This window comes from Excalfactoria chinensis, chromosome Z, assembly GCF_039878825.1.
Source record: "Excalfactoria chinensis isolate bCotChi1 chromosome Z, bCotChi1.hap2, whole genome shotgun sequence".
In the NCBI taxonomy this organism is placed as follows: Eukaryota; Metazoa; Chordata; class Aves; order Galliformes; family Phasianidae; genus Excalfactoria; species Excalfactoria chinensis.
This window is the reverse complement of record NC_092857.1, coordinates 660,345-675,389: the sequence shown is the minus strand read 5'-3', so window position 1 is coordinate 675,389 and position 15,045 is coordinate 660,345. Positions and strand designations below refer to the sequence as shown.

Genomic DNA, 15,045 nt, shown 5'->3' with positions numbered 1-15,045 from the left:
AATAGACCCTTTTACACACCACTCTTGCTTCTGTTGGTTTGATCTGCCACTGCCCTATTGCACACCACCAATAACCATCAGAAGACATTTTCTTCTCATTTATTCACATGCATTCGCTTCATTACTTGTGAAAGCATTTGCGTGTGTATGCAGAAACTGCATTTATAAAGTGAGCCAGGACTGAGCTGAATAACCCAACAGCCAGCCCAGCGCTGCACTTTTCATTAATTTATTTAGGAATGGATGAATTCCAGTCTTTAAAAGTTACTGAAGATACACAGTATGTAGTGATACGGTAATTTATCTCTTTCTTTTTCAGTGCGGTTTAAAGATACTGCAAAAGGGTAAATTATGAGTAAAAGGCAGAGCACTGCTGATGGCAGGTTATGGCAGATGTGTTCTACCAGTCAATACAAAACTATCAATTCAACACAGAGGCACCAGGGGCTGCCCCTCTGGGTGTTCTCAAGAGCCCATAAACCCATGTTACAAGCAGAAAAGGACCACCTCACTGCCAGTAATTAATGGCATTCCTTCCCACAGTTCTGGGACAAAGCAAATCAGAACCTCAGCCCACACTGGAAGTACCTTCAGGAAACAAAAAGTAGTCATCCACTGCAGCAGGCTGCTCAGCGAATGAGTCCAAGTCACGAGACAAGAGCTTCCACCCAGAGCTCAGCAGTATGGGAGCACATACAGGATTCAGGAGAGGAAATGCCCTTTTATTCTGCACAAACAGTCCATGTAGTAACTGCATTTGTGTGCAGCGACTCGCAGAGAGCAGCCTCGGTCATGACGGCACTCATGGCATCCTTGTAGAGTGCAATTAAAAGGAAAACAATAATTTGTTTGGTATGTTCTGCAATTGAGATTAATCACATTATAATTTGTACTACTTGATTGCACACAAGAATACAAATACTAGCTGAATTAAGGCTTAAGAATGTTTAAGAAGTTTAGAGAGGGAATTAAGAGGAAACAAATGTAAAATAATGTTTATATTGTAATACAGAGTATGTCAGGTGGTAGATCTTCATGCCAGTGCACCAAAGAACAATGCAAGGCTGTGTTGCCCTGAGTTAAGCGTACAAGACATACTAAATCCTCATAATGCCAGTGGACAATTGCTATAGAACCACAGAATCACTCAGGTTGGAAAAGACCTTAAAGATCATCGAGTCCAACCACAACTTACACACCACCCTAGCTAACAATCCTCCTCTAAATTGTGTCCCATAGTCCTTGATACACTGTGATGGCCACGTCTGGCAGTGTTGCAGGGCAGAACACAAGGCGGGCTGTACACCAAGCCACCCCCATCCACACCAACCATCACTGCCACTGGAGCAGCCCCAGCTGCAGAGGGAGCTCACCACACCAAGCCCTCACCTTGGGGCACTCACAGCTGGTGCTGCATCCAGTGGTACGTCCTGAATGAACTGTGAGTTCATTCTGTCAATTTCTGAATGCTCATAAACCATTATTTACTATGAAAATGATGTCATAAAGCCAAGAAGAGCCTCAAAGAACAAAAACCAGAAGTACCTGGTCCTTTACTATTGCTGCCTTCAGGAGAAGGCAAGTGGTTTCATCAGCGCGCTACACTGTAAAACTTCGCTTGGATTTAATCAGGCAAGAAATGGCCTTTGCACCCCGTGAGGCTGCAGCTGCTGCTCTCTAATAGTACAGCTGGTTAACAACTCTAAGGAAAGGCAGCCTGCTTTAGTTTCAGCTGGGACAGAGCTGTTTTTATTCAGAGTGTCTGGCATGATGCTGTGTTTTAGGAGAAAGACATTGCAGATAACACACCAATTTTTTAGTTGTGGCTGAGCAGTGCTGTGTGGAACCAAGGCTGTTCCAGTCTTCTCAGCTTCTCTTATTGTCCTCCCAGTAAGGGACCTGAGGTGCAACAAGGGGACAAAGCAAGACAGCTGATCTAGACTGGCCAAAGGGATATTCCATACTACACAGTATCACATGGAAGGGAAGTTGGAAAGGCTGGGGAGGGGGCTCATCAGAACACAGCACACAGTGCAAGGCCTGAAACTCATCTTTGCAGCTGGGTGGTACCTTGCCATCTTGCCCCAGAGCTCAGCACTGTGCAACACAGCTGTCAAGGTGTCACTGACTGCTGGGCTGTACTGTGCTGTCCCAAAAGGTCTTCAAGTGATGTTAGGGTTAGTTCATCACTTGGTGCAGTCATTTGGCCCTCTGACCCAAAAAGAACACTGTGAAGATCAGGAATTTGTTCTTAAAGCTTGCTATCATATGTGGAAAGAGACCAAAAAACCCAAAGCCATGCTTACCCATAACCCAGGGTGTGCCCATAGACAGAACAACACACAGGAGTCCTTGTGTTTCTTATCAGGGTACACCACAACCACAGCACACGCACAAGCTGAAGGTCTCAGCCTGCCGCACTGCTGTGTCTTTTAGCACTGACAACTTCCCTTTGAGACAGCAGGGACAGCACAGCCCCATAAATAAGCCTTGTCTCAGTCTGCAGCTGGATGCGTTGCAGGGCATTTTCCTTCATCCTCTAAGGTTTTGCCTTTCCCAGAGCAAGGCCCATTCACCCTCACCATGTTCAGACACTGCCTATCTGCTGCTCCCCCACCAAGAGAAGCAAACCATGCTGTGCTGGGATGGGGTTGGTCCTGCACTACACACTCCTGGCAGTGGCACTGGACCGATGTTGAAGCTCACACTAAAGATGCAATCAGCATGAAACTTTAATATCTCTGGAAGGTAAGCAAAGCTATTAAAGCAAACAGAAAAATCAAATGGAAACTTCAGCCAAATAAGGAAGTGTTCTGAAATCCCGCCAGCGCAGCAATACGAACATCTCACTGTGTTTATAGCTACGATGCTGCGAGTTTCACTTCTACTGCTTCAAGTGAAAAACATTCCCAGCTTCCGTTTTTAACTCTCAGCTTTTGTGGAAGTCCCGCTGGCTTGAGACCAAGGCCCCCACCAACAGAACTCTGAGCAAATTTCACACATTTTTAAGGTTTTGCATTTTTAAAGATTTGTTTTTTCCCCCTGTTTGTCAACATCTCTGCAAATTTTATCTCTCTTAAATACGACACCCTAAATAAGCTCAGGTTGGAAGGGACCTCAAGGATCATGAAGCTCCAGCCCTCCCGCTGCATGCGGAGCCACCAACCTCCACATTGAATACCAGCCCAGGCTGCCCAGGGCCCCATCCAACCCACTGAGCACCTCCAGGGATGGACGGGGCACCCACAGCCCCTCTGTGCAGCTGTTCCAGCACCTCACCACTCTCACAGTAAAAAACTTCCCCCTGGCATCCAATCTAACTCTTCCCTCCTTCAACTTAAAACCATTTTCTGCTATTATCTGCCCTCCCAAAGCGCTGACTCCCCTCCTGTTTCATAAACGTTCACAGAAGTTCTTGGAGGAGATGACACAATGCCATGGATGCAGCCGTGAAGTTTCCAGTGTGTCCTTCAGCAAATCCAATGATGGCCGAAAAGACTCCCACTTCTCTCAGATTACATCTGTGGATTTGCCACCACACTTCAGTGTTTGTGTAAAGTTCCCTTTAACGAGCTGGTTGGTTATTCCAGCCAATGGCTTTGCTTTCTTCCAAAGAAACAATGAAATTTAAAGTTCTGGAAACAATGCGGGAAAGTTCCAGCCAATTAAAGATATCAAGTAAGTAAAAAATCTGTATTAGTATGTCTAGGTCAACCGAGCACACTGCTAACAAAAGGGCTTTGGGTCTGCCCTGCAAACATGTAGTCTGAAGACAGCTACACATGTGCCAGTGCTTTGCTTGTGGTCAGAACATTAAATAGCTCATTCAGGAGAAAAATTAAAATAAAAAATGACAAAGTTTTGTCTCAGCATGTTCTGCACACAACTACTGAAGTAAATGCTGTAAATTTCACACACACACACAAATCGAAGCTGATTTAAGTTGTATTTGCTTGTATATACGTTCAGAAATTAGAGTAATTTCAGTAAGAGCTAAATTGGATGCCACTGGTTTCAACATGATTAACAGTGTCTGTCAATAGGTTGTGGTGCCCGCAGTAACGAGCTCCCTCACACTTCAGCCTGAGATAGCAAGAATGTCAAAAACCTCAATTAACCTCAAGAAAAGAAAAAAAAACAACATACAACATTTTCTGGCCACTTCTGGCTTCAGAACCAGCTTTTCTCAGTCACTCTCTGATTCAACTCTTGAGATCTTTATTTGCATAACAAGCCCAGACTGGGAGAAAACCTATTCCTAAAAGCTATGACTAATAATTTCAAAACAGAAGACTTGAAAACACAAAAGTGACCATATCCGCATCTTTAAAGGGCAGACTGAAAACCCAGTTTTCTTGTTTGACAACTGTTATTTTGGCCTAAAGTCACCACTTCAGTTTGTTTGCTCCATATTTTAGTACACAGACAAACAAGAAGCTATCATAGGATGACTGCCTTATGCACGGCAAAAATGCCATGCACACCTGGCCCTTAAGTGCTAAGTCCAGAGATCAGGATGATTTAAGACAACTGGAAATAAAGCCCAGACTAATCACTGCCTAACAGAAAAGCCTCAGGTCTGCAGAGATCTCTCTGAATTCTCTCCCACATCAGCATTTAGGGCAGCATACGGAAATGCTCTCACTGCCTCGCTCCTTCCAGAGGGACCACCGTTAAGCACTGCGGCAGCAGCACCTTGCACATGTCCAATGGTCCGAGAAAACTCACAGGGTCTGTGCAGTCACCTGGCACCAGTGTCCTGCAAGCCAGTGGGGAAAGCAGAGCTTTCTCCCATTCGGACAGAGGGAGCTGCTGGCCTTCAGCCTCTTCTGCATTATGGGGGCAGGCAGCTGGGAGTAACATAAAATACTGCCAGCACTGCTGAAGGGTGAATGCTCACACAACCAAGGAACTGAGCTGATGGCTTGCAGGGGCAGAAGGGACTGTGAGTGGTCACCCACTGCTGTGACTAACAGCTGTCCTGCCAGCACACACTGCACAACTTGTACCAGTTCTGAGCAAGTAACAGGAGCTCTCATCGTATTTATTACCAGTTAGATAATAAGTTTCCTTGCTCTGCTAAGTTCATTCTGTTCGAAAGCAAGAAATACTCCATGCAGAACACTCACCTGGCTCCGAAGATGTCTTTTTTCGCCAGATCAATGCCAGACACCACTTTCACCCTGAGGATACGAGACTCCTCCTGTAAATAAAAGAGAAAGAAGGCTTAATACGCTGTTACTGACTGTGAAGATCGCCAGTTCACAGCAGGTTACCCTGTGAATGAACTCACAGCCTTCAGACAGCAGAAGTCTTTATTAGGTGGAAGAGACTCTCCCAGAAAGAGACACTGTAGCTGCCCAAGAATAGCAAACACAAAGAGCTTCCAGCTGCACCAGGAGTTAAGAAAATAACAGCAGATACCAGTAACAACTTAATAGTAATAACAGTATAACAATATTAAAACCCAACAGAAGCGCTGCTTATCAAAGCATTTCAAATCCTAAGTGACCTCTGTTCCAAATCAGAAGTGATCAGTTCTCCCCATTCATTCATTCAGCCCAGACTCTCAACCTGTCTCATCAGACACACGGGAAAACATCCATAAGCTTTTTTATCCAGCAATGCAAATAATCCTCACTGGAAGAGATGCCTAGGGCTTAAAAAAGAACCCATACAAGAATAAGTCCTCGGAACGCAATGATTTAAACCTGTCCACCTCCTCAGTAATAGAGTCCAAAAACCGGTTTCAGCAGCAGGTGGTGGATTCAGCAGACGCACGTTGCCCTCTGCACTGCCACCAGGACACGTCCTAGGACAGGTGACATCCCAGTGGGCATGGCTTTGGTTTGTGCCCTTGTGACGCTCAGCTCCTGAGGAGCATCGGCATCAACAGCATTTTCCTTCTCCCTGTTCGATCCATTTAGTTTTGCTACACGGAGGCCACCGAAATTCAGCCTGGAAGGGGTTCTGTTTAAACAGGTTCTGCAGTCACCTGCAGTTTTGCTTTTTTTTTTCTCCTGATAAGTGCTCCAGAACTGCGAGACGTGGGATTCAATTACAGTAATGTGAGACTCTGTTCCTTGAAGGCCGTTTGGGAAACAATAATGCTTCCCCACAGGTTCCTCCTGGCACGGGCACACTACACCTGCCCTGTTTGCCTTGGAGAGCCAATGGCAGAGTGGGTCTGTGGGCCCTGATGAGATATCAGGCAAAGGGTCGGAGCACCCCAAAACACCCAAAGGAGCCAGCATCCCTCCCAGCAGGAACACAAGGCTGTGTGTGAAGAACAGTGTTCAGTGGAGTTACAGTTGAATGCACTTTTTAATGTTTTAACTATTTTTTTCCTTCAGTCTGTTAATGCCAGTACTTATATTTGGATTACAGGACATATCTGACCTTCAAGAGCACTTTTGATATACAAAAGGCAATGGGCTTGCAAACTGGGATCCTTTGTTAGGTGGAAAGTTAGTAAAGCCATCAGAATCATACAGTTCTGACCTGGTGGAGAAACAAAGGATAAAAAGCCGTGATAGTAAATGAAGGGGGACCAACAGAAAGGTTTCTAGCAGCAGCTACATCACAAATGCTCCTCACACTTCCTCCACATCATCAGCTTCATTGCAGCACACCTTATTTCTGCACTGACACCGCCTCAGTGCATCACCTGAATGGAAAGAGAACCACTGCATCAGGAGGAAGGCCAAACGCTGCAGGATCTCTGTTGCAGGTTCATGAGACACAGCAGGAGGTCCTCCAGGCAATCCAAGCACATTCTCAGAACTGTACTCCAAGTCACACTTCATCCTTTAAACTAACCCTTGTTCCCTCTCTGCACCTGTGCTCTCAATCTGTAACCCTGAATTTGACTAAGCAGGAAAAACGTTCTGGCAAGTAAGTGTTCAAATTTCCATATGCATGAAACAAATGTAGTACTTTAATTGTATTACAAACATCTCCATTGCTAACAAAGCCTCGTCTACCTACAGTCTAAGTCCTTCCCTCAGTCAGCAAGGTACCCTCATCAACCCCACTATGTGCAGTGAGCATGTGAAAGGCAGAGAACATTTTCTTCTTGTGCCCCTTTTTCTTCTCTTATCCCCAGTGCGGTGTGCCTTGGTGGAGGAAGGAGTTAAACATTCACAGCAACAGAGCGTGTCCATGACAATTAGATAAAGCATTGCTTGGCTAGGCACAGCAGGAGACCTGGAACAGATCACACCTGACACAGGTTTCTGCTCACCCTCCTTTGGAAGGCTGCACAAGTAAAATAGATTTTCCCATTTGGTTTACTTTCCTGAACACCCAGGGGACCGCAGGACATCATCACTGAACACCAGAAATCTCTAAGACAGAAGATGCAGGCTGCAAACCACAAAGACAGTGCTCCCTTCTCAGCATGGAGACAGGGCTAATCTTCAGCTAAGGAGCGCTGGGGCTCGTTGCTGCTGGGTGAGCACTGTTTACACACGCTGATTTCAGTAGGAGGTGCCAACTCACACAGCTCTCCCTCCAGTTCACTCCATTCCCACCCAAGCATTTCTGCACTGAGGTCAATGTGTGAAACCAGCACAGCCCACAAGCAGCACCTCTGACCATCTACACCACCTGACAACATTCAGCATACTCAGAAAATGCTGACCTGCCTTTTAATTTCAATCCAAACGTCTCGATTTCCAGGGAAGCTGCCACGCAGAAGCACAGAAAATGTCTCAGCTGAGTTACATGTCATATGAGTTTGGTCTGCAGATTAGATAATACTCAAACAGCACAAAGTGCTCGTGTACAGGCACAAAGGTATCCAGACTGATGTGCCCTGCAAGGGCTGGTCCATGTCTGGTGTGCAGGGAGAATCACAGATCATTAAGGCTGGAAAAGATTGCAAGATCCCCAAACCCAACTCCAGCTCACTGGCTATATTCCTACACAGAACTATAGAATCATTAAGTTGGAGGAGATCTTTACAGTCCCAAGGTCCAGCCCTGGAACACCCCCACCATGCCCACTGACCATGTCCTCAAGTACCACATCTCCATGGTTGTGCAGCACCTCCAGCGACAGGGACCCTTCCACCTCCCTGTGCAGCTGTGCCGCTGCATTGCTGCTCCCTGGGAGAAGAAATAGTTCCTAAGTATCCAACCTGAATCTTGCCTCGTGCAACTTGAGGTTCCACCCTAAAGAACCCAGAACAGAAAGGGACAAGGGAACAAGCTTGGAAGGATAAGGAGAAGAAATACCTTTTGGGAGCTATCGCTCTTTTTGGATCATGCGCATGAGAACAATCAGCCTTCAGAAGAACTTCTGTCTGAAGAGCATCGGCAGCCTTCAGTGTAAGCAGACAGATGGAGAAGGCATGAAAAGCGCAGGAACTCAGGGATGATGTGGGGAAGGTCAGCAGTTTGTTACACAACATTACATTCTACTCTCAAAGCATCTATACCAGAAAGCGTTCAGTTCAAAAAGCTGAGCAAAAAGATGTCATTTTCTACATAAAATCATCAAAAGGTCCCCCGGAACACTCAAAATTCTGGAAGCTTGACCAAACGAAGATGATTTTTTCTGTTGAACCTATAAAAACTTGATCAGTTGGCCAGTGCTTATCTTAAAAGTGAAAGAGACGCTATGCCACAAGAGAATACTGTAATCACAGGAGTTCTCTGCAGATAAGCAGCTTTGGGTCCCACATGCAGTGGTATGCTATGGAGCAGAAAGAAGACCTTCTCCTGTCCGAACATCACTGATATCAATCCAGTACTATTTATTGGCAGCAAAATACTTTAACTGAAAGAAATGTGTGAGCCACTCATCACCTCGTACACTCCCACAGTGGTGTTCCCCCACATTCCCTGCTCACAGCCCTCAGCTGCTGCAGTGGGAATGGATGCCATAAGGTGTTCGGTCAGGCATTACGCTGAGTTCCCCTGCTAGCTACATTCATGCTCACTTCTGCTTTGTCCAATGATTAACACAGTGTTTATGTGTTCCTGCCTCCCTCGAGATGTCAGAGGTTACATACTTTCCTCCTATGCTGTGGGAAAGGCTTACAGGGGCAACATTCTGCCACCTGCAGCTCAGGCTGCTGTTCTGGAGATGGCAGCTGGATGGGGGGAACCAATATTCTCCAGTGCAAGGGAGAGCCCAGAGCCAAGGGTGCAGCAAAGCAGCACCAACAGCAAGCAGACCCCAAGCCCTGAGGGAACAGGGTGAGGGCATACAGTACACAGCTGTGTTACAGACCTGTGAGACTCCGTACACATAGTCATGTACGTATACTCACACGTACAATTCACACTTTAAAATCCGCATTTAAATGAACATCACATTTCTTCCCTCCAGGCGCTCTGAAATGCAAAGCCACTTGTAAGACCTATGAAAGCATGACATGAACATAACATACACAACCAAGCAGCCCTACATTCTTCAGGATGCTGGCAGCGGGGGCACCACACCATGCCCTCCAGGTGCAGCTTTGTCCCATGTAGCAGGGAGAGGAGATGACCTGGTGCACACACAGCATGGCAAGATGGCCACGTCACCCAGGACAGCCTGAAAGACACATTCTTGAACACAGACAGCAACCCAGCCTGATGGAAGATGGAAAAACTACAAGTCAGTTTCCCATAGGACAGAAAATCCCACGACCCATTTATAAGGTGCATTAAAAGAGCGGTGCTGAGATCACTGATACAGGTGCCAAAAATGAACAGACAAGCGCAGAATGCGCTGCAGGTCTGGATCAATGCAAACCAGGACTGGAGCAATGCCCCGCGGAGAGGAGAAATGGCTCTGTGGACGGAGCACTTGGCACGCTCTTCCACACCATCAGTGAAATGCTGACCAACCCACCTACGAAACATTGACCAAACCCCAACCAGAGCCCTCAGCAGCAATACACCCAGCTCTCCAGGATGCCGCTGCTGCTCACTCTGCAGATCCAGCCCTGAGCAAACCCACCTGAAGCCCTGGAGTGGGGCAGGAGCCCACCCGGCACCGCACACCCACCCGCACTTACCAGAGATGCTGGCGGTGCCGGTGACTGCAGGCCCAGCCCGCAGCCCAGTGCCGCACCGCAGCCCTGCAGCACCGATCAGGATGCGGAAGCTGCACCAGTGGAGGCCATAAATTTCCATCACCGAGGCAACGAGGTGAAAGGACAGCAATCTAGTGTTTCACCTGGGGAACGCGTAACGTGAAATGCCGGCTGTTTTCTTCCCCTCTGTAGAAGAGGCAATTTTGATTTCAAGCAGAGATAGGAGGCAGTGAGGTAAATTTCCACTGAGCAGAAGGAATGGAGCCAGAGCCAGGGAGCTCCCTGCCACTGCAGGGCTGAATTCCCACCCCGCTGCCACCCCGAGTGAGAAAACCCACCCGGAGCACAGTGAGCTGGGCACAGCAGAACTGCAGCAGCACCCGAGCAGAGAGCTCTTTAATCCTACGCTATGGCACAAAGTCAGTGGCAGTCCGCAGCTCCAAAGCAAAACTGAACATTGCTCACCTGCTTAAATAACACACAAAGAGCAAGACTAATGACATCAGAGCACCCCTGAGTCTGTCAGCACTGGGATGCATGGCAGGCAAGACCAGCACACAGAAGAGCCACACTGATTTTGCTCTCCTTTGTAAGAGGATGGCAGCGGCCCATGGCAATGCCAGGCAAGAAGTGTGGGATGAGGCCGTGTCTGTAATGGAGGCATGCAGAACAAGGGTCCAAAGCTGGGAGCTGGGTCACATAACCTTGGAAGGGGCTTCTAATTCTGTGGCTCTTACCAGTCCAGCTCCTGCGGGGACATCATGAAACCATTTGAGGGGGATGGTGCCAACAGCACATCACGAACCCCACTGTGATTCCCGCGCAGTCTCACTGATGCGAGTGTCTGTGTGGGGCAGCTTTGCCAGCAGACCCTGCTCAGATCTCACTGCTGCAGAAAGCACAGGTGCAGGGCACGGCCACACGTCTGCTCAGCTCAGGGCAGCAGAGCCAGCGTGGGCACAGGACAGCAGGTCTGGATTGCTGTTTGTGGACTCAAGCACAAACCAAAGCCTCAATCAGCAGCTCAGCATGGAGCAGCTCCTCCTGCTCCGAGCTCAGGATGGAGCCGAATGCTGCCCGCTTTCCCTGTGGAATTCTTCACACGCATGAAACAGTGCAACTTTTTGTCTAACGCTGATCTCAGAACTGCAGAGATGAGAGCTGAAAGCACAGAGAGGAAAGAAGAACAACTGAGAGCCAAGGGGCATTTAGGGTCAGGGAATGGCTGCACAGTGTCACAGGGTAACCACAGTCCCATGGAGCTACATTGGTAGGGCTCTCCGTGCCCCATGCCACTAAGTATGACACCGGGCCAGGCTTTGCTCAACACAGCATGGATGTGTCCCAGAAGCAGCAGGGATGAAGCAAACAGCAGCGTGCAGTGCGGGAACAGTGGAGCGTGGGAACCCGCAGCTTACACAACACAACTATCTGATGTTTCACAATAAGAATGCCTACTCTGAGGCCTCAGCACTTGGAGAGGCAAGGTGTTCACGTTTTCCCTGGCTGGATCTCCCAGCCTGATGCTGTGGGGGGGGGGGGGGGCTCAGACCCCCATCTCCCAGCCCAGCCCTGCAGAGAAGGGCTCTGAGCTCACCAAAACCTGTTTATAGGGTATTTTTAGCACATCAAAAAGAAAACAAAACAAGGAAGGAGAGCTCCAGATGAACCGTGTTCTATTTTTACAGAAAGCTGTAGGTATTTTTACTCCTCGCAGTCAGATATGCTTGAGCAATTTCAGCCAGCATGCTGAACCAGGTCACCTGGGGTCTGCAGCCGTGCCCGAATGGATGCAGAAGTGCTGTCAGGAGCTGCCGAGCTGTGCTGCAGTGGCTGAGCTGTGCTGCAGCACCTGCCCTGCTCTTACTCCACACTCAGACCTATTTATGCCACTCACCCACCGAGGAACGATCCCAGCAGCAGCACTGCTTTCTGCGCACAGTAACTCACCAGGCTCCAGCAGCGCCATGCATGCTGTGCTGATGCCTTCTAGACCCAGCAGTGCCAGCAAAAAAAAAGAAGTCTCATCCATCCAATGTCACCCTGTGCTTTTTAATTGCCACAGAGGCAATCAGATCCCCTGCCCCCAGCTGGGCACAGACCTGTAGCTCCACCACCCACTCCATGGCCACATGCACACACCAAGCACTGGATTTGATTGTCCCAACCACATCAAGAAGGACCTCCCCAAAAACTTGTAACAGCAAAGCCTGCTACAGAAAGCATTGGTTTTTGGTGGTTTTTTCTCCTGGGAGATGCAGAAATTCAGCTGATTTTTAAAACCTGAAGCTTTTATTTAACAATTTTCTAACTTTCTGGCATACAAAAACGGCCCTTCAAGCACAAACTACCATAAAACAAAACAGCAGTGCTTTTACAAGTGGGATGATCACATTATGCCGCCTGACACCCGTAAATGCTTCGCCAGCCACGGAGAGTGAAAGGAGGCCAGCAGTGTTACCTTTGGATATTCATTATCCCTTGGTCGATGTCTGGACAGATCTACTACCTTCAGAAGAAAGCAGTACTCCAGAACTTATCAGCCAGAGAGAAATACAAAAGCCCAAATTGTCAGTAAACGTCCAATAATTTCACCCAATAACAAAGAATGGCTCCAATTCCCAATTAAGAGCTTGCAGCAAGATGTCACAGGTTGATGCATGAGAGCTTCTCTAGCAGGAGTAGGGTTTTACTTCTCACTAAGTCAACCTCAGATTGGTATTTTTTTCTCCAGCTTCTTAAGGTGGTGCTTTTTGGTACGATGAAACCTTGGAGCAGCTGAAAATTAAACCTATTTTCAAGTGAAGAATTCTGAAAGGCACTTAAAACAACCGTGATTAGGAATCAAGGCAGAGGGCAGAGCAGGTGTGTAGCAACTGTACTAAGCGCCGCGCAGGCAGGAAAACACTGAGCTCAGATTTTATTTGTAGGCAATAACACACATATGACTTCAAGGAGATCTACGCTAGCACGGGGGACAAAGAGCAACCTGCATGTGCACACAGCAGAAGGGTGCTGAGGAGGGCCAGCTCCTGCCACCTGGCTGCTCCAGCAGCACCGTGTCCTGCAGCACCTCCCAGCAGCACCCTGACCTCCCCAGCAGGAACTCCTGCAGGTGCTGCTGTGAAGCTCAAACATTCGCAATATGATCACAACAGTATGACTGCTACACAGCAGGACTCATTACTGTCACTGATGTCACTGATAGGTAACCGACATGCAGCAGCGCCGAGGTGGTTTCAGAGCTGCTTCTCTGCACTCATTTTCCAGTTCTGTCTCACAAAGGCCGTTCAGGTCCAACGTCACACAAGCAAACACAAAGGCAGGCTGTGGAGGAGAGCAGCATGCTCACATGCAGCGTGGAGTTCAGGACCCTTAGGAAGCCCACCGGCACCTATGTAGGAAGCATTCCTTCCTGCGTTCCTGAGGATGTCATAGAAATCCCTCCAAAAGCACTGCAGCTCTGGCAGAACATTCTCACTGCAATTACTGGCATGCAACACTGCACTGCTTGGAGTCACTCATCACGGCACTGAGAAGGTGAGGGCACATTTTTCCCACGTGCAACTGTAATGCAAAATGGAAACCACAGGATCCAACTGATGGCAGTTCCAACCTCAGAGCCCTTATGGCTGCACCCCAGGTGGGTGAAGGCCCAGCAGACTCGTGCTTGGAAGAAGGGCAACAGCCAAAGAGAAAGGAGATAAATACATAACTAAGTTGCATGTGTCTACATTAGCACTTATTCCTCAGATCTCTTTAGAAAAGAGAAATTCCCTGCAGGAGACAGCAGCGAGATGAGCCCATAGAAGGCACCAGGCAGAAGCCACATCTGTACCCAGCTTGCAGCATGCTTGTTTCACATCCTGAAAGCTTAGATTTTTGTTCCGGTGGCAACCACAACCGCTTCTGTACTATGCAAATATTCTGAAAGTCATTTATTTAAAGCAAATTTTATGAAAATCTGAGTATCTGGACCATAGGTACATGGACCATAAACGGGCAGCTTTATCAGTGCTGCACTGTTTAATGACAGAACGAGCATTCAATAAAATGTAATTCCACTGATAAACTGTAATTGGAGGCTCATTTCTAACACAGATAACGCTGGTGATGTGTTTAACTGTACGTGCCCACAAAGTGAAGCTGCAGCACGACGGCTGCGTCACGTGGAGTGCAGCACCAGGCACTGCCTGGACAGGCTGTGCTGAGAAAGAAAGACAATAAAGGCCACTCCAAGCGGCAATAAAATACCCGTGAGGCTGTCAAAACCTCAGCTGCCCCTGCAAGGAGAGCTTTTTACCGCAGCGCTTCCATCTCTGAAAATACTTTATCCAGCACATTTCCAAAAGAGCTGTGAGAAGGCATTAGTCACTGCGGGGATCCGTGGCTCTGAGGACCCAGTGCTGCTTTATCAGCCCAGACATCTTATCTCGGCTCCTGAGATGCAGACATTAAAACCAAGAGGAGGGGGAAAGCTCTTGCAAGCAAACAAGAACAACAAAAAAAGATGTAAAGACAGAGAGATCAGAGCTTAAAAAAGTCTTTTTTTTCCCCTTCTGCTCAAACCAAAAATCAAATGTGACTGCAACGTTAATAATTACACCCTCCAATTATTAAGTACTAACGGTGGATTGTGGCACTGTGACTGCAATTCATGCACATGCATCCCGCCGTGGCGATGCTAAGAAGAGAGGGAACAATGCCATAGGAAATTAGTGCTCAATTAACAGCGTGGTAAATTCAGTTATAGGTAATGCAGTGTAATCTGATTCATCACGGTGTGAGCCGTGCAAGGACGAGCAGGGATGTTATAAAGCAACACACAGCACTCCCAAATCCTCAGAGCTACCCAAGAGCCATTCTGGAAAGATGAGTGAACTTTGTTGGCACTGAACTTCATTCTACAGTTTCAGCCCTCAGTGCATTCATTTACTACAAAAAGACTTTGTTTGAAGCTTTGCTCACAGCAAGCCTGATCAACTGAGACAGTAAAAGGGATGAAATAAGGGCTG

At 47.7% G+C, this 15,045-nt stretch overlaps 1 protein-coding gene across 4 annotated transcripts in view; it reads right to left on the bottom strand.

Annotated features, from left to right (window-relative positions):
* The window catches only part of NEDD4L (NEDD4 like E3 ubiquitin protein ligase), a 123,014-nt gene that overhangs the window by 92,115 nt on the left and 15,854 nt on the right, over positions 1–15,045 (bottom strand). For all 4 annotated transcript variants that reach the window (XM_072359047.1, XM_072359042.1, XM_072359045.1 and 1 more), the window contains exon 2: positions 5,130–5,203. In XM_072359047.1, coding sequence (XP_072215148.1) covers positions 5,130–5,203 — 74 coding nt within the window. The remainder of the gene's footprint in view (positions 1–5,129; positions 5,204–15,045) is intronic.